Here is a 20,318-nt window from a genome sequence, read left to right on the forward strand (position 1 = left end):
ACTGGTTGTGGTGAGAAAATTACTGTAGAGTATTGCAACAAGTGATTAGGAACAATCTTTTGCTTTATGGCTTATATTTTTCTCCCTTATACATATACAACGCTTACCTGTATTTATCATGTGACTTTCCATCAAAGTGGTTTAAGAATGATCAAACCTTACTTTCACAAGGAATTGATTTTAATTTCTGTACATGCTATTTCTATTTCTCTCTCTAACTTCACAGATAAAAAGCCAAAAACAAACAAAACACAACTTGGGCTTGCTTGTCTTTTCTGTTAATCCTTACATAGAGTGCAGTAACGGATAGAGTTGGGAAACATTTTTAATAGATTTTTTAAAGTGTCCTTTTCATTGATAATATATAAATAACATTAAAAAAAGTTTCCGTACATATTCCAGATTTTTATTGTCAAGAGGAAAAAAAGATGTTGATGTTTCCATATTTACTAAGAAAGAAAGAAAGAAAGAAAGAAAGAAAAATTGGTGGATATTTTGGTATAAAGGAAACAATTATGAAATTTTCCAATAAGAGAAATACACAGTTGTTTTCAAAATATAAATAATTTTGTAAACTTTCAAAGAATATCGTGGTTCCATATTCCCAAAATTTAAGAACTAAAAAAGTTGTTCTACAGTGATAATTATTTAGATCAAACTGGGCACCTGTTCCACAACAGATCTACTCTTCCTGTGTATCAGAACTTGAGTTTCAGATCCAGAAATGAATTATAACTATTTATACTCCTGTAAGACCTCCATTACAAACACTGTCTGCAACAACAGCTTCACACTATTTCTAGAGAGAAAAGGTAGGTGATGTAATATCTTTTCTTGTGCGACCTTCTGTTGGTGAAAGAGACAAGCTTTCATGCTTACACAGAGCTCTTCTTCTGGTCTGGGAAACTTACTCAGAGTGTCACTGCTAAATACAAGATGGAACAGATGGTTTAGCATCCGTAGTTAGCACATATTTAAAGGGATTGTCATAACTATAAAGGGAAGGGTAACAGCTGTCCTGTGTACAGTACTATAAAATCCCTCCTGGCCAGAGACTCCAAAATCCTTTTCCCTGTAAAGGGTTAAGAAGCTCAGGTAACCTGGCTGGCATCTGACCTAAAGGACCAATAAGGGGACAAGATACTTTCAAATATTGGGGGGGGGGAAGGTTTTTGTTTGTGTTCTTTGTTTGGGAGTGTGTTCGTTCTTGGGACTGAAAGGGACCAGACATCAATCCAGGTCCTCCACATCTTTCTAAACAAGTCTCTCCTATTTCAAACTTGTAAGTAAATAGCCAGGCAAGGCGTGTTAGTTTTCCTTTGTTTTCTCAACTTGTAAATGTACCTTTTACTAGAGTGTTTATCTTTGTTTGCTGTACTTTGAACCTAAGACTAGAGGGGAGTCCTCTGAGCTCTTTAAGTTTGATTACCCTGTAAGGTTAATTTCCATACTGATTTTACAGAGATGATTTTTACCTTTTTCTTTAATTAAAAGCCTTCTTTTTAAGAACCGGATTGATTTTTCCTTGTTTTAGATCCCAAGGGGGTTGGAACTGTATTCACCAGGAGTTGGTGGGAGGAAGGAGGGGAATGGTTAATTTCTCCTTGTTTTAAGATCCAAGGGGTTTGGATCTGTATTCACCAGGGAATTCGTGAAAGGTTTCTCAAGGCTTCCCAGGGAGGGAATGGTGGCAGCGGGACCAGAGCTAAGCTGGTAGTTAAGCTTAGAAGTTTTCATGCAGGCCCCTACATTTGTACCCTAAAGTTCAAAGTGGGGATACAGCCTTGACAGGGATCATTCAAGGTGAACTGGCCCATTAACAATGCTCCAGTCATAGGGAGGAAAGAAAGTTGGGGGGACACTAAATGCCCAAATAGCAACTATGTTGGTGAAACCAGACAATCACAACTCTCTCCAATGAACTCATACAGGAAAACGATAATGGCCCAAAACACCACATCACACCTGGGTGAACACTTTTCATTAGGTGATCACTCCAAATCTGACTCCTGAGGTCCCTTCCAACCCTGATAGTCTATGATTCTATGATTCTCTGACCTGTCCGTCCTCATCCTCAAAGGAAACCTGCACAACACTGGGTAAGCTCAAAAGGTTGTCTCTCTCTCATCAACAGATGTGTCAAGTAAAAGATATTACCTCCCCCACCTTATCTCTCCAGTATCCTCGGACTGACACAGCTACTGTATACATGCTATTTCTGACAGTAATATCTTTAGAACAAGACTGTCAATCAATGTCACATCAATCACACCTATATATAATGAATGAAGTCAACAAGAACATAAAAAATTAAGGGTTTGGTATTCAACTGAGGTCAGTGGGGTCAGCATGTGACTGGGATGGGGACTACTGAGAGTCATTGAGGGAAAGGTGTCAAGGAGATGGGTTTCCACAGGAGTCAGTGAGGGCAGCTTTTCAGTAATGGAGACGATCTAGGTAACCCAAGAAAGACATAGTGAGAGAGGCGGGGAGAAAAATATGATCGCTTCCATGCCCATGCGGTCAGCAGACTTGGGTTGTGTTGGGGAAAATGGTAAGTGATTGACCTGATCCCAACCCAACTGATCAGAATTCTCGTCTCTTGCAAACCGGCCCAGGAGGGTCTATTCAGTGTTGTTCAAGGCATAAGGGCGAGATTTTTAAAGGTATTTAGGGGGCCCAGTGGAATGTCCAAAAGTGCCTAGGTGCCTTTGTATTCAATGGGTTTAGGCACTCGGGTGCATTTGGAAATCCCATTAAGTACCTGAATACCTTTAAAAATCTGGCACTAATTCTCTGAACCCCCCTGATGCTGCCTACGCACATCTGGGCATCAGTCTAATGTGCTGCTCAGTCCCCCCACACATAACAAGCGATCCTCTCCCCGTTTTCCTGACTTGACTGGCAAATTCGGGAGAAGATCATTCTAGCCGAGGTGTTGGTCCCAGGTCCCTCACTTACGCCATACATTCCCATGTTCCTGTTGAGCTGGAATGTTGAAATTCTTGGACACTGATTGTCCATTGGCTGCTGTGTGCAAAAGGGGATCGAATTTGAACTTTGACCTTTCAGGCAGTGCTCACCAAAAGGTAATCCGGATCTTCAGCCTTACTCGTAGCTCAAGTATGTTAAAGAGGGCGTGAGGGACTTGGCATGACCATTCCTGCTTGTTCTAACCACTACACCTCACTCCCCTCCTAGACCTGGCATACAACCCACAAGTCTCCATCTTTGACCCCTGAAGCAGCCTGATCTCTCAGTGCCAGGAGCAGCACCCAGGAGTCCTGGGATTTCTGCTGCTTTGGAGGACAGACAAACACCTAGTTCATCCCCAGTGTCCCGACTATCCTCTTTGTGTCAGCCCCAGACAACTCTGCAAAGTTTACAAGCCTGTTGAGTTTGGATGGCCAGAAATAAACATGAACTAAATGAAACACTCCAGGAACTTATTAAGGATTCTCCTTGTGGCACAATCTCCAGACCTCTGGGGAAGCAACTTCTCAATCAGGCCCCGTAAAGCTCAAAGGGATTTCAGGGAATCTTTGAGCCCAGCACCTGGGCAGATATTAAACATGGAAAAGATTTCTGAGGATGTGCCATTTTTGGAACCATGCTCACTTCCCCTGTCAGTCAAGAGAGCAATGAACATCTCTGAGATGTGACTTCCCCTGGCCATCTTCAGTCATTTGGAGGCAGCTGGCTCTGAAAACAGAAAGCAGACTTTTATTGCAGAAAATCTTCAATGTACTACTAGCTCTAAACATTGTGCTAGCAGGTGGTGGAGGTGGGAAGACAGCTTTTCTGATATTGACTTGGATTTTTAGAGGAACCTAAGTGAGTCAGAAAGAGAACTGTGAACGGAGCCTATCTGAGACCTTCCATGAGACTATCTCCATCTGACCAAGGTTCTCCTATGGCTTCTCCTATGGCTCTATGGTGCTCTGACGTGAAAGACATTTTCTCTGAGGCAGGTTGGAGCAGGGAAGTGAAAACTGGGAAAAGCCCAGGGAAGTGCCCTGATCTGTGGATAAAACCTGAGTGTGATTCCTTGCATCTAACTTCCTTATTCTCCTTTGAAACTCCCAGACGGGGAGGAGATGTGAGTTTTCCAGGGTGCCAGAAAGATGTCTGCAGTAGGGCAGAATTTCTGTGACAGAACTGTAGCCATCCTCCCGCTTTCCTCATGGAAACAGACCACGGTCCTTTAAGGATGAGATTTTTAGGGCTGGGTGACATTCTTGTGCAGGGGGCTGGGGAGAGGGAAATCCTGCTGAAGAATGAGCTGCCCTCAAAATCCAAATTACAGATAGGAAAATCTCTTCTTTCATTTTGTTACCAAAAAATTGAATTGGAAGTTTTATTTCTTACTCTTTCGAATGCAAAAAGAGTGAGAGAAAGGGTCCCCCGGCCTGCCCCTTGCCATGCACACAACATTTTCTCACATCTTTTTAGACCCTCCCCTTTTATTTTTTCCTTTGGAAAGGGTGAGGTAAAGTAAAAAGTGAGGGAAAATTGGTTGAGGGGACATTAAAAGTAGCACAGCCAAGCAGAGAGAGCACTGGACTGGAATGCAGAACATCTCTGTTATATTCCCAGCTCTACCGATAACCTGCAAGTGACACAGTTTAACTCACGTCCCCTCTGCACCTCAGTTTCCCATCTGTTGGATAGGATTAACAATAGTGACCTCCTCTGTAAGCTGCTTTGAGATCCATGGATGAACCCTACTATAGAGGGCTAAGTGTCATTAAAGGGACAAATATTTTTCGGTCATCAAGTCCAGCCCCCTGCGCTGAGGCAGGACCAAGTGAACCTAGCCCATCCCTGACAGGTGTTTGCCCAACCTGTTGTTAAAAACCTTCAGTGATGGGGATCCCACCACCTCCCCTGGAAGCCTGTTCCAGCACTTAACTACCCTAAGAGCTAGAAAGGTTTTGCTAATATCTAACCTAAATCTCCCTTGCTGCAGAATAAACCCATTGTTTCTTGTCCTCCCATCAGTGGACATGAAGAACAATTGATCCCCGTCCTCTGTATAACAGCCTTTAACAAATTGGAACACTGCTCTTAGGTCCCCCTGTCTTCTTTTCTCAAGACTAAACATGTCCTGTATTCAGGGCCGGCTCTAGGCACCAGCAAAACAAGCCGGTGCTTGGGGCGACACATTTTTAGGGGCGGCATGGACGGTGCCAGAATCCCGCCCCTAAAAATGTGCCCTGGCCGCCCTAACTCACCTCCACTGCTGCCGCCGCTCGCACACCACGGCGCGCAAAACAGCTGATTCACACACCGCTGCTCCCCCTCCCTCCCAGGCTCTCAAACCTGGGAGGGAGGGGGAGATCCCGAGCGGCCGCGGCACGCAAAACAGCTGATTCGCACACCGCTGCTCACCCTCCCTCCCAGGCTTGAGAGCCTGGGGGGAGGAGGCAGGGCTGGGGATTTGGGGAAGGGGTGGAGTTGAGGCGGGGCCGGGGGGGGGAAGAAAAAAACGTGGGGGGCGGCCAAAATTGATTTTGCTTGGGGCAGCAAAAATCCTAGAGCCGGCCCTGACTGTATTTTTGACCTTTCCTCATAGGTCAGGTTTTCTAAACCTTTCATAATTTTTGATGCTCTCCCCTGACTCTCTTCAGTTGGTCCGTGTCTTTCCTAAATTGTGGCATCCAGAACTGGATACAACACTCCAGCTGAAGCCTCACCACTGTTGAGCTGAGAGGGACAGTTACCTCCTGTGTCTTATGTACACCCCAGTATGATATTAGCCTTTTTCACATCATGTTGAATAATATGCATTTTGTGATCCACTCTGACCCCTCTATCCTTTTCAGCAAATATGGCCTCTTTGCCAGTCATACAGCACCAAGCTAGCTCAGTTAGTAGAGCATGGGACTCTTAATCCCAGGGTTGTGGGTTTATGCCCCACGTTGGGTACAGAGACTTTTTGATTTAGTTGGTATTGGTCCTGCTTTGAGCAGGAGGTTGGACTAGATGACCTCCTGAAGTCTCTTCCAACCCTGAGATTCTATAATTCTATGCCCCATTTTGTAGCTGTGGATTTGATTTTTCCTTCCCAACTGAAATACTTTGCACCTATTTTATTTTAATTTCATTTAATTGATTTTGGACCAATTCTCATGTTTCTCTAGGTCATTATGAATTCTAATCCAGTCCTCCAAAGGGTTTTCGACCAGTTCTAGAGATGCGCAAAAATGTTAATGGGAGTTCGGCATACATAATTCCATGGTAGCTTGGAATATTTCACTCTAGATGCACACTTGGAAACATTTATGTATTTACACTTTTGAAATGCGGGTGTTTAAAATTCAGCACCAGAATCCATGGGCACCATAATACAGCGACATCATTTTTCAGAGATGTTGAGCACACCTTATTCCTAGTAAAGTCAATCAGACTTGATTCCTTCTCTTTTTGTAGTCACTAGAAGGGGTCAAAGACCATCATTATGATAAGGTGGGATACACATGTTAGGACCTCTGATATCAAGGCCATGAATCGGGTGTCGGAGCCCCTGAAACAGTGTGTCTAAAATTTTCCATTGCAACCCCCTCCCATCTTGTGAGGCTCTAGCTGGGATCCCCCTCCCATTTAGCATCTGTGACCCCCACAATGAGAACCTCTGGACACAGAGAATCTCTGCCTATGCACACTCCCTGCAAATCCATATTCTTCCCCACCCTGAACCTAGGCCCTGTCAGGAATCTGTGGACCATTAGAGGTGTGCCCCATCAGGGCTGCAGGAAGAAGAATGGAGACTGTGGTTAGCAGAGGGCTTGTCTGCATGTGTAGACCACTCCTCTACACTCCCTATGACCCCAGGAGTGGAGAAGACCGCTGGTGGAGTTCACAGGTTCTGCTGAAGCAGATTTACTCACAACCAGTGCTGAGGATACAGTGTGGAATTTAGCAAACAAAGGAAATTACCAGGCAAGTGTTTTTATCAAGGTGGAGTTAATGTTCATATAATGTCAGTAATGCAGTAGGATCACATCATAATTATTATCATCACTGTTCCCTCTGCAGGTTAATAAATGGAGAAGAACCTCAGCACCACAGTGACAGAATTTGTTCTCTTGGGCCTCACTCAGAGTCCTGAGCTGCAGTGATTCCTCTTTGTGGTTTTCCTCATCTACATGACCACCTGGCTGGGAAACTTCACCATCATCACGGTGGTTGGGTCATGGTGGTTGGGTCACTTCCCCCCTTCCCTGTCTGATATAGGGAATATATACAGAATGCTGGGAGCCCTATTTATCCCCTACCTCTGTGAGGTGCTTATCAAAGCTCCCCAGGTTTGGTGCCCAGACTTTGTACAGAACCTGTCCAAGAGGAGAGACACAGGAAAGGGGAGGGGGAACCACAACAGGGGGGATAAGGACTTTCTGGGCATGGGGTGCTGCCACTTTAGACCCCTAAATCCCAGAATCAGACCCCCGTGGGATTCACAAAATCCTCTAGCAGCTGCTGGCTAACCCTGTAGGTACCTAAAATCACTCAGCACCTATGTTTTTTGCAGTAAAACTTCCTTACCAGTCAGGGGTGCTGGAAAAAAATTTATTGTGGGGGTGCTGAGAGCCATTGAACCAAACTGTAAACCCTGTATACAATGGACTCCACTTCAAGCGAGGCAGCCCCCCACCCCAGCACCCCTAGTTCCAGCACCTCTGCTACCAGTCTATGTTTCAGGCTCTGGTCATGTGCATTGCTGTCTCCCTCTAGGTACCTGCATGCCTAAACCCCAGAGAGATGCACAAAATGGGGGGAGATAAGTATCCCTCTGCCTAGCTCACCAGCAGAGCCTGATCCAGCAAGTGCGCTCAAAGCTTGCCTACTGGATCAGGTCCTGTGCTGGAGCTCAGACAAGACAGCTGCGCAGAGAAGGCCTCACTCTCATGACTTTTAGCCCAGTGCTTAGGGTTCTCCCTTGCGATGTGGGAGTGTAATAGGTCCGTGCCGGGGCTCGACCCTCCTGGGCGGGAGGGGAGCCACACCGACTCACTACTGCTGGAATAAACAGCCAGTTAGTTCAGAAGCTCCGGCCCTCTGGTGCAGGGGCGGAGCAGAACCGACAGCTAGCTCAGGGCTCAGGCCCTCTGGTGCAGGGGCTGAGCCGACAACAGTTAATTCAGGGCTCAGGCCCTCTGGTGCAGGGGCTGAGCAGACAACAGTTAGTTCCAGGCTCAGGCCCTCTGGTGCGGGGGCTGAGCCGACAACAGTTAATTCAGGGCTCAGGCCCTCTGGTGCAGGGCGGGGTCCACGCAGTTATAGCTCCAGCCCTTGGGTGCAGGGGCTGAGTGAGCAAACAGTTAAGGAGCCCAGACCCTGAATCGGGGCGGGCCACACACAGTTACAGCTCAGGCCCTTGGGTGCAGGGGCTGAGCGAGCAAACAGTTAAGGTACGCTCAGGCTCCTACAGCTGAGCGTTAGGTGAGGGGGAAGCCTGCCACCCATGAGCGGGGGTGGCAGGAGGGAACGCAGGCCCACCCACTCCACTGCGTTCCAGCCCGGGGCCCTAGCAGCGGTTACTACCACTGCTGGTCAGTGGGGTATCCTGACCGAAACACACTGACATTGACTCACATGCGTCTGCAGCCTGACCAGGGTCAGCTACCCCCGGGCTACTTCCAGGTTCCCCCTCAGGGCCTACCTCGTTCGTGGCACCGGGCCCGGGCCAGTCCACCAGCATGGGCTCCTCTCGGCCAGGGCTTGGTGGCAGGTCCAGCAGCTCTGTGGGGAAATCCGGCCAATTGCACTCGGGCGGCTCCTCCGGGTAACAGCAGGGGCGGAGGGGCTCTGGTGCGGTCTCGCCTTCAGGGTTAGTGTGGGGGGGTTCCAAGGGTTCCTCCCAACGACGGGAGTGGACGGGCTCCGGCGGCTCCTCCTCGTAGTGGGCCCGGGGCAGCTCCGGCCAGTTAGGGCACTGGCCTCGGGCCTCGGAGGTCTCCCGGCCGGGAGCTCCCGGCCGCACGTCTGCTCCCTGTGGTGGCTGGGGGCTGACTGAGCTCCGGCGGCCGGCCTTTATACTTTCTGTCCCGCCCCTTGACTTCCGGGGGGTGGGAACAGGTGGCGGTGGCTCCACCCACTCCGGTGCCTGCAAGGGTGCTCCCTCTTCTGGGCAGGAGGGGAGCCACACCGACTCACTACAGGGAGGCTTCTAGCTCAAGTTCCCCCTCTGCCTGAGGACAAGATCTGCTATTTCTCAGGTGACTGCCCTAGTCAAATCCCTTCTTCAGAACACATAAGAAGGGCCATATGGGGTCAGACCAAAGGTAGCTCATCTAGCCCAGTATCCTGTCTTCCGACAGTGTCCAATGCCAGGTGCCCCAGAGGGAATGAACAGAACAGATAATCATCAAGTGGTCCATCTCCTGTTGCCCGTTCCCAGCTTCTGGCAAACAGGCTAGGGACACCATCTCTGTCCATCCTGGCTAATAGACATTGATGGACCTATCCTCCATGAATTTATCTAGTTCTTTTTTGAACCCTGTTATAGTCTTGGCCTTCGCAACATCCTCTGGCAAAGAGTTCCACAGGTTGACTGTGCATTGTGTGGAAAAATACTTCCTTTTGTTTGTTTTAAACCTGCTGCCTATTAATTTAATTTGATGATCCCTAGTTCTTGTGCTATGAGAAGGAATAACTATCACTTCATTATTTACTTTCTCCGCACCAGTCATGATTTTATAGACCTCTATCTTCTCCCTCAGGGAGTGGGGATGACTTGAACAGGAGGTGTTCCTCATCCCAGGTGAGGATAGATTAAAAGTTACAAGGGAGGTGGTCCTTCTCAGAAGAGGCTCCTAATTCCAGGAATTTAGCCCGGTTTCCAGCCTAATGGGGAGATGTGACTTTACGCCATAATCCCTGCCCTCCTTGGGAGTTGCTCTGAGGCTTAGAGGACAAGTTTGGATATATAGGGGGTAACAATATAAACATTGTTTTTTTTCCCGCATAGTGCCTAGAAACTCCAAACAGGATCAAGGCCACATTGTGTTAAGCTCTCTTACAAACATATACTAACTCCACCATTCTGTGGCGAATAACAATAATATATGGAGATATTAATAATAGCAATTAACAGACCTGTCAGAGAAATATTCCTCCTTTCCTTCCCACCCCCCCACCCCCAGTATTGATGACAATTTAAAATATTACAGATCTTTATTTTTTCCCAGGGGAAACAAACAAAACAAACCAACCCAGGTTTTAACTGCAACTGAAACACTGATATCTGAAAAAATTCTATTTTTAGTTGACAAAAACAATTTTTTTTCAGAGTTTTGGTTTTTAGAAAAAACTCTAAATGTTGTAGATGAAAATGTCTAAAACCTATTTTCAATAGAAAAAAAATGTTTAACTGAAATTTGTTACCACGTAACTGTTAAGTCATTGTTTGGTGTATCACGTATATTCACAATTCTGTTACCGACAGTAGCCATTTTGTTGCCAAAGTTGCTGTAGACTGTTAGAAACAGAAAGAAATGCACTGTGCTCTTGATTCTCATGAAGATTTTTTTAATTGTATTCGTTCTTGCTCTTTCTCCCTCATCTAAACCAAATCCCTTTTAAACTGAGAACACCTACTTTAATTTTACATGTTTCAAACTTAAGACTGACCCACTAACGAAGAGGTTACATATTTGGTTTCCTACATGAGAACACCCTATTCATTAATCGCTTGATGGCATTCTTCATCTCGGTGTTTCTCAGCGTGTAGATCATGGGGTTGAGCATTGGGGTGATAACCGTGTAGAGAGCAGATACTGCTTTGTCCATGGAAAATTTCCGGAAGGGTCGAGCATATATGAAGATACAGGACATGAAATGGATGCTCACCACCACAACCTGGGCTCCGCAGGTGGACAGAGCTTTGTGCTTCCCTTCTGGGACATGGGTCCTTATCTTGACCAAGATGACTGTGTATGACACAATCAAGATGATGAAGATGATGATGGTGAGGAGCCCACTGTTGGAGACCATCAGCAACTCCACCATGTAGGTGTCTGTGCAAGCCAATTTGATCACCTGAGGGACATCACAGTAGAAATTGTCCAGTGTATTGGGTCCACAGAAAGGCAATTGGATTGTCAGTGCAACCTGGACAATGGAATGGACAAAGCCCCGACCACCAGCCCTACACACACACCCCTGTTCATGATACTGAGGTAGTGCAAAGGTTTATGGATAGCCACATACCGATCAAGTGCCATCACCATGAGGAAGAAAACCACGGCGCCCCCGGTGAAGTGGAAAAAAAACATCTGTGACATGCAACCACCAAACGTGATTGTCTCTTGCTTGGACAGGAGGTCCCACAGCATCTTTGGCACTGTGACCGAGGACTCGCTCAGGTCAATGAATGCCAAGTTTCCCAGCAGGAAGTACATAGGGGTGTGGAGCTGGTGGTCAGTGATCACGGTGATGATGATGGTGAGGTTTCCCATCCAGGTCATCATGTAGACTATGAAGAAGACTACAAAGAGGAATCTCTGCAGTGCCAGACTCTGGGTTAGACCCACAAGAAGAAATTCTTTTACTCTACTGGTGAGGTTCTGCTGTTCCATTGATTAAACTTAAAATGTGCCTGCAAAGGTGACACTAGTATTAATTATTATTCACAGGTTCATATATTTTAAGGCCAGAAGATAATTTAGTCTGACCTCCTGTATAACACAGGCCAGAGGATTCATCCAGATATCCCTGCATTGAGCCCAATAACTTGTGTTTGACTAAAGCATTTTCCAGAAGGGCATCCAGTCTTTATCTGAAGACATCAAGAACTGGACAATCTACCACTTCCCTTGGTACTTTGCACCAAATGGTTAATCACTTGTTACAAATGTGTGCCTTAATTTTAATTCAAATTTGTCCGGCCTCAGCTTCTGGCCATTGGTTCTTTTTCTGCCTTTCTCCACGAGAGAAGGTAAAGGTATTGTTTTACTGTAATCATCACCTCTCAATCTTCTTTTTCATAAGCTAAACAGATTGAACTCTTTAAACCTTACACTGTCATGCATTATCTCCATCTCTCATTTTCCCCCCTCTTTTCTGCAGCATCTCCAAATTTTAAGTATTTTTTGTTTAAAATATGGATACCGGACCTGGATGCAGTAGTCCGGTATTGGTCTCACCAACCCTGTGCACAGAGGTAAAATTACCTCCCAGCTCCTCCTCTGAAGTGTTCCCACATTTACAAATCAGAAAATTTCAGAATTTACATTCCATGCAAAATTTTGAAACTTCAATTTTTTTGTTGCTGTTTAACATGAAAAGAAATTAGCACTGTCCCCATCTTCTGGAGTTTCCCCAGAATTCCAAGATTTATTAAAGATTAACATGAGCAAGACTAGACAATAATTCAACAACCACAAGTCATACAAATATATCATCCTGTTTCTTTCCAAGTAGGGAACAGAAATATTTATTGAACACTACTGCATTCCAGCATCATATTAATGATTTTATTATGTCCATGTAGTAATGAGCCTATATCATTACTAGGATTTCTTTTGTTTTTAGCATACTTTAAAAACATCCTTCTTCTTGTCCTTGCCCTGCCAGCCATGGATTTTCCCCATATGTCTTTAGCTTCCCTTACCAATTTTCTACACTCGACTGCTATTTATTTTCCCCCTTTTTTCCATTTTGTTACATATTGCTTTTCTTTAAATTCTTCCTAATTTCTGCCTTCGCTTTGCTATTGAACCAAAATTGGCTTTTAGCCAAATATGTCCTTTTTCTTGACTGCAGAATCATGGCTTTTGGACCATCTAATAAACTCTTCTTTAAGAATTCTCAATTTCCCGTCTCAATTTTTCTTCCAAATCAATTTTGTCCATAATTTTCCTCAGCTTTGGGAAATTAGTTCTTTTGAAGTACCAAGTATATCTATTACTGGTTGGGACTGTCCTTTTTTTTGCCCATAATGGATGTTATCAGGTCATGATTACTGGTCTGCAGGAAATCACTAACTTCCAGTCCAGTGATTAATCATCTTTATTTGTCAGAATGAGGTCCAATATAGTGTTACCTTGTATTGGGTGCAATACCTTTGGGTTAGAAAATCATCATCTATAATTTTTTAGAAACTCTAATGATGTTTACTACTGGCTGCATGAGACCTTCAGTATGTGTGTCCCAAACATAGCTCCTCCATTACAACATATTTATTTCCACACATGGGAGACAGGTATTTAAGGAGAAACTCATCCTGGTCTCTGATTTGATTAAGTGGTCTCTAACAATATCCCCCCTCCTGAGCGTTGTTAGTTAGAACACTGGCCCATATGCATTCCAGACTGTTTTAAGTCTGGAATGCATAAACATTAAAACATTAAAACAGTTCTGAATTATCAATAACTCTAAAACAGGTACTGGTGTCTTTAATGTGGAGTGACAGGCCCATCAGTCCCCCCACCACACCCCTTTTTATTCACTCTTTCCTTCCTGAGCAGGTGATAACCAATTATTTTAACATCCCAACCAGTTATCAAAAATGTCAACTGTATCAAATCTCTTCTCATCGGTGAGAATTTCCCTTCCCTCTTGCTTGTTACCTAGCATTGTTATATGGCAACTGAAAAAAATATCTCTTCACATCCTTCAGCACCTGGGTTCCATTTGTTCACAACACATTGAGTTTGAGTTTGTCCCACATTTGCCTCCTTAGCTCCCTTCCCAGCCATTCTTAATTTAATGCCATCTCGACTTGTCCAACTAGTCTCCAACTGAGATGATTATAGAGACTGGCAAGGGCTTGCATGGCTGAAGGAAGTAGTGTCACCGCTTGTATTCCAGGGATATTCAGATAATTTAGGTGGAGATTTTGAAAGGAGCCTAAGGGAATATCAATGCTCAGCCACTACTGCAAGTCATCTAGGATAGCAAGCCTTAGACATCTAATTCCATTAGGCCCTATTGAAACCCCCAGCCAAAGCCTGCACCCAGATCTGCTTAGGCCTGGTTGTAATTGCAGTGTAATTACATTGTAATGTGGAGATAGGCTTATTTGCTGAAGATTGGACCCCAAGTCATTTTCTAGTAGAGACTCTAGTGTTTAATTCTAGGCACCCATATTTGGAAATATCATGTTCATGAAGACTGCCATGTTAGAAAGTAAGGAAGAAAGAAAAACAGACTATTTATCACAATAAAAGTTCAAGGCCAGACAGAGAGATTCCTAAATGAATTTTATAGTGAAAAAGAATTTCTCTGTTCCCTTTGAAAGTTATACTGGTTTAATTAAACCCATAGAGCAAAGAGCAAACTAGATAACAACTAGTCAGGAACTTTTGTTTCAGTTCAGAGTCATATTCTAAGCCTGACTTGTAAGATCAATGAAGATTTTGTTTTAACGAATTCAGTGTCTTCTTCCATCATATGAGATAGGTCATCCAGATACAATCAGTTAAACGCACGGAGACATAGAGACTCAGATAGAAATTCATGGACAGGAATGGATGAGAAAGCAAGCAAGCAAGAAGCCCTTTCTGATATACTCACAATGGTGATATCAGCAGAACGTGGCTCCATCCACTTTGACCTGAAGCAGAGTTGAAGTCTTTGAGGGATGAGTGGCCCACGTTGGCTGGAAAGCTGGGTTCAGTAGGGAATAGTTACATGATGGCACCAGACAGTCATGGCAATATTCAGTCCCTTGACTTCTCCCCTCCTAACTCCAACCCTGACAGTCCTTGTTCTCCCTACCTACCCTTGCACTAGCCCCGGTCCATACAAACACAGTTATGGGCTAGCCTAGGTGTTGAAGGTAAGGGTCTACATCATTCATATCCACATCTCCCCCAGCTCAGAAGAATCTAACCTTCCCTTTAGCATCCCCACTTGGACCTTCTCCTTAGTCTTCGACTCAGCCTGCGTCTACCCTTGCGCTGTACATAGAGCACAGGCATTACACATATCGCTACTGGCTGCAGTGAACAGCAGGCTGCATCCGCACCTGTCACTGGGGTATGAAGCCACATGCCACAGGGAAAGGCTCTGGCAGCAGGGAAGCAGTGGCATGCTAGACTGATAAAAACAGCAATGCAGACATGGGATGCACTGGTTGGACATGTAGAGAGTTGTGCAGGGTACGTACCCTAGGGTTTAGGCATGTAGGGCACTTTATTCACCTAAGCCATGCCTTACCGTCTACCCTGCTGACTATACCCATGCTAGCTGGGCACGAAGTGTCTGTCTGCTACACACCACTGTAAGTGTAGACATACACTCTGAGAACCATCCCACTCCATGGGTCTGCAGCCCTTGCCAAGACCTGGGAAGCCACCACCCATTCAACCCGTCCTACTAGAAGCAATTGCTAAAATCAAACGTGTGATGGGGTACACAGAGAGTGGCTGGGATTTTCACAGGGGTCTAATTGCTGTAGGTGTCCAATGCCCATTAACTTTCAAATAGGTTAGTCATCTAACTCCCCTAGGCTCCTTTCAAAATCCCAGCTGATATTTGTTTCCTTTAGAAAAGGAAACTGTCTACCGGTGCTAAGGATTATCCCCCCTAACCAGATCTCTCTTTCCTTACCAGCGGATTCTCTGTGCATATCCCCCCAACCATATCCAGCCACCAGAGGATTCCTTGAACATCTATTAATCACTTACTCTGGGTCAATTAATAAAAAAAGTGATTTTATTAAATATAAAAAGTAGGATTGAAGTGGTTTCAAGTAATAACAGAGAGAACAAAGTAAGTTATCAAGCAAAATAAAACAAAACACACAAGTCTAAGCCTAATACATTAAGAAACTGAATACAGGTAAATCTCACCCTTAGAGATGTTCCAATAAGCTTCTTTCACAGACTACACTTCTTCCTAGTCTGGGCCCAATCCTTTTTCCTGGTACAGACCTTGTTAGTTCCAGCAGGCATCTTAGGTGAAAAGCAGGGGATTCCACATGACTGGGACCCCTTTGTTCTGTTCCACCCCCTTTTATAGCTTTGGCACAAGGCGGGAAGCATTTGTCTCTCTCTGGGTTCCCACCCCTCCTTCCAAATGGAAAAGCACAAGGTTTAAGATGGATTCCAGTATCATGTGACAGGGTCACATGTCCTGTGAGACTCCTTGACTCCATTTTTCCAAGGCTGGTCCGCAGGTACCCAGGAAGGTTTGCAAGTAAACAGAGCCATTTACAGGTGATTGCTTCTGAAGCACTCTTAATGGCTTCCACTTAACATGTTTACATCAGTAATAAAAGTTTATATCTTATTCTCCTAACTCCAGATATAGAAATAATATATGCAAACAAATGGGATGAACACACTCAGTAGATCATAAGCTTTGTTATGACACCTTACAAGAGACCTTTTGCAAAAAGCATACTCCATTTGCATTATATTCACACTCATAAGCATATTTCCATAAACATATGGAGTGCAACATCACAACCACCCTCACCTCCATCTGCGTACCCTGGGTGTGTGTTCAGAAGAGTATCAGGAGGCCTGGGGCATAGATTATGCTCAGTTAAAAATACTGGACCTCATTGTTGCGGGACCCCATGTATTATGCATGTGCTGTGTATGCTGGCAAGTAGAACGCTTCATAGTCAATTCCAATGGGGGAATTAGAGAGACGATGCTTCCCAGCCCTAGTGTCACTGCAGAGGACTGAGAGTCAAGACTCCAGAGATCTATTGCAATTGTATTCTAGTGGTTAGAGCAGTGGAGACTGATGCCGAGCACTGTTTTCCTGGCTGTCCCACACCCTCCTGGTATAACCTTGAGCAAACCCTTTCAGCATACTGTCCCTCAATTTCCCCATCTGTAAAAAGAGGCAATGCTATTTCCCTGATTTCTAGTATTAATGATGAGTTCATGGACTGCAGGATCTATCTATCTAGCTAGCTAGCTAAACAGTTTCTCCCCTCATTCATCATCACCAAGAAAAAAAATCTTTAGGCCCAAGTAGACCTGTCCCCTTCACACCCTTCTCTCAGTGATCCCTGTGCAGCCCCCTCCCCTTCTCACTCTTCTCTCAGTGACCCCTGTGCAGCCCCCTCCCCTTCACACCCTACCACCAGTGACCCCTGTGCAGTCTTTTAAGCTTCCAATTTTTTGGAATGGACCAGGCATGGCTGCTCTCTTTGGGCCGCTGGGGACACTTTTGGGGTGTAGATATCATATCCCCTCCTGAAAAGTTTGACCACGTGACCCACTGCCCTGTCCCGAGGTCCTGTGATGACCCTTGGTCCCCCGCATTGCTTCAGCCCAACCTTGCCCCAAATCTCACCCAAAAGGGTGGCCTTGTCTTTTACTTCATCGGTCACCTAATAAGGTCTTGTAGAGCGCTGTGAACAACCCAATAGTAGCTATTTCTCTTTCTTTAACAGCAGGAGACATACACAGATCTATGCCAATACAATAAACTCCACACACATTTGCCTGCCTCAGTTTCCTCACCTATCACTATCATTCTTTTGGCCAGGCTTAGGGGTCTCTGGGGCTATCCTCAATCCTGATGTGGCTGTACATGGCTACACTTCTGAAACAAGGAGACTTCACCCTTCCAGCTCATGGTCTCTGACCTTGGTTGGACAGTTCATTGTCCCTCTGTAGCCTGCCACAGGAGTAAAGCAAGGGCCCACAGGCCTCAAGCCTATAGGACAATTAGCTTACCAGAACTAAGGCCTAGGTATAAAAGGATGATGCACGTAGTTGCTACGTACATTGTATTTAACTGATAATTTGACCTTAAGTTATAATATCACAGTAAACAAGAGGGGTACCTGATGGGAAAAAGCAAAGCAAGGAACTCATAGTCTCATGGACTTTAAGGTCAGAAGGGACCATTGTGTATCCTTTATGTTTTAGGGGATGTTTAAAAGGATGTTGAGCTTAACCGAAACTTACATGTACTAGTTGCAGATGTACTATGGCCACTAATTGACATAAACGCTAATGACTATAACATAAGTGACTGACTGACCTACTGAAGATAAGAACTCCAATATTGTTGAGAGGTGGAAGTGAGTTGAAGGAGGAAAAGAACCCATCATTAAGATGTATAAAAGATGTTGGGCTTTGGCGTAACACCCTATCAAAGGTCAGACCCAGCCTGAATGCAGTGTGATAAGTGGAATGCGTTGGCCTGATGACTCCACAGACGGCTTCACCTATTCTGGGGCTTAAAGGATGCTGTGAGTATAGAACTGCTATCCATTTTGTATTGGCTCTACCTCCTTTGCTGTGTTACACTGTCTGTGATCTTGGTTGTTTTGCTAATACATTTTATACTTCTGGGAGAACAGGATGTGACTTGTTTCTTGGGCTTTCCTCAAGAGCCTCATTCTATTGATAATTCTATTGCGGTGCCTGATTTGGAGGCAGAACCTATCAAACCACTGTGTAGTGTATCAAAATAAATATCTCCCCTGGTCAGTCGGGGTACACCTCTCATGCCCAAAACTTCCCGTGTGTCTCCTTCAGTGTGAGCCTTTTTAGACCCTCCTGTTTTGCCCCCTTTGTCTCTGTGTTCTACTGTTAGTAACTTTCCATCTCCAAACCCTCAGCCCCAGCGAGGCCATGGAACCAATCTGCTTTGCCTTGAGTAGGCTGTCACTGGCTTCTAACAACACGTCATTGTCCATGGTAATGCAGACACTTGACACATCCCCGTCAGCCCATGCTGGACTTTCCATTTCCACAGAGGAATTCAGAAACATGGCAGTTTTAATAGTGACAATTTCAAAATGTCAACCATCATTCATAAGTTGTAAACACAGATCCCCCAAACCATCCCACCATGCTGCTTTCACAGTCCAACCTCAGTGACCCCTCTGCAGCCCCAACTCCTTCACATCCTTCACACACTGTGCAATACCATTCCTTCATGATCTGCTCTCAGGTACTCCTGTGCACTCGTGCAGACCTCAGCGGTTTGCACAGGTGTCACTGGTGATGGTACGAATTTAGCTCATAATGTTGCTGATGATAGCCCAGCGAACAATAACACCCATGCTCCCTGGTGGAAGACACTCACTGAACCGCAGTATGTTAGCCTAGCTAAGGACATGTTCACTTCAACACTGTTGATTTATACCCGCTGTGGATCTTTCCCATTCACTTCCACAGAGCTCCACAAATTAACACCAGCTGAGTATTTTCCATATTAACTTCAATGGAGCAAAGTTTTTTTACTCCAGCTGGGGATTGGGCCCCAATGACTACAATGGAAGTACATCACTTCCTGTGGAATTGGCTCATTGACTCCAATGGAGCAAAGTCGATTTATACCAACTGAGGGTCTTTCCCATTAGTGTTAGTGAAGCTGCACTGATTTGCACTAACATGTCCCACTGACTCATGTCCTGGGTCTATAATTCATTCGCTAGCATGCTGTTTTCATGAGGACACGGGTGGTTGTGGCCAGTGGTTAGAGCAGGTCTCAGGCCTAGTGGTTACAGCTGGAGTCGGTAGTCAGGAATAAGAGCCAAGGCTCAGAGCCAAAGTCAGAAGTCAAGAATCACAGCCATGGCTCAGGACCAGGTAAACTGGAGTATGGGAAGGCAGGACCCAAGATAGGACTAGGGCTGAAACAAAGCTGGGAACAAGAAAGCACAGGTGTTCTCCCAGCCACTGGTGAATACTTTGAGCAGCTGTGGAACTGCTGCGGCTGCTGGGCTTAAAAGCCAGCCCACTGACTCTTGACACCAAACAGGTGGTGTCTCTAATTAGGCAACCCACTTGTGCTCGTTAGGTTGCCTGGAGACTAGCTTTGCAGCAGACCCTGATTCCCAACAATCCTTCCAATAGAAAAAAGGGAAGCCAGCCCTATCACAGGGTCATCCACATTTTCTATTGTATAATATTTTTTAGAATTTGAACAAAATAAACCCACAGAAAATTATTACAGCTTGACCTGACACAATGCAGCAGCCAGAGCTGAGAGCTTCCCAGTTTCAGTCAACTGCAGAGGGGGTGACCCAGCACAAGAAAACAGGAAAATGACTACCAAAGAAGTAGCTAAAAAAATAGAACTGGCCAAACTAGAAGCAGAAGAAAATGAAAGAAAACATCAGAGACTGCTTCAATTAACAAAACTCAAGACAGACCAGAGAGCAAGAGAAGAAAAAGCCAAAAAGGAGGCCCATGAAAGAGAGATGGAGCTGGAAAAAGCCAAAGAGCAGGCCCACAAGAAAATTATTACAGCTTGACCCGACACAATGGGTCTTATAAAGGGAACAAACACAGATACCTACTGAGAGTTGTTAACACTGTATGACAAGTTCATGTACCTTGTTAATAACAAAATTAAAAAATCATAATTTGGGAAATCATAATTTTTAAAAA

At 45.1% G+C, this 20,318-nt stretch overlaps 1 protein-coding gene across 1 annotated transcript; it reads right to left on the bottom strand.

Moving 5' to 3' along the window:
- Positions 1–10,647: 10,647 nt before the first annotated feature.
- LOC128846620 (olfactory receptor 4D1-like) lies at positions 10,648–11,579 on the bottom strand. Its single transcript, XM_054045848.1, is given in 2 exon segments — positions 10,648–11,138; positions 11,141–11,579. Coding segments are annotated over 2 exon segments (930 nt in total).
- Positions 11,580–20,318: the final 8,739 nt, after the last annotated feature.

Source organism: Malaclemys terrapin, chromosome 12 (assembly GCF_027887155.1).
Source record: "Malaclemys terrapin pileata isolate rMalTer1 chromosome 12, rMalTer1.hap1, whole genome shotgun sequence".
Taxonomy (NCBI): Eukaryota; Metazoa; Chordata; order Testudines; family Emydidae; genus Malaclemys; species Malaclemys terrapin.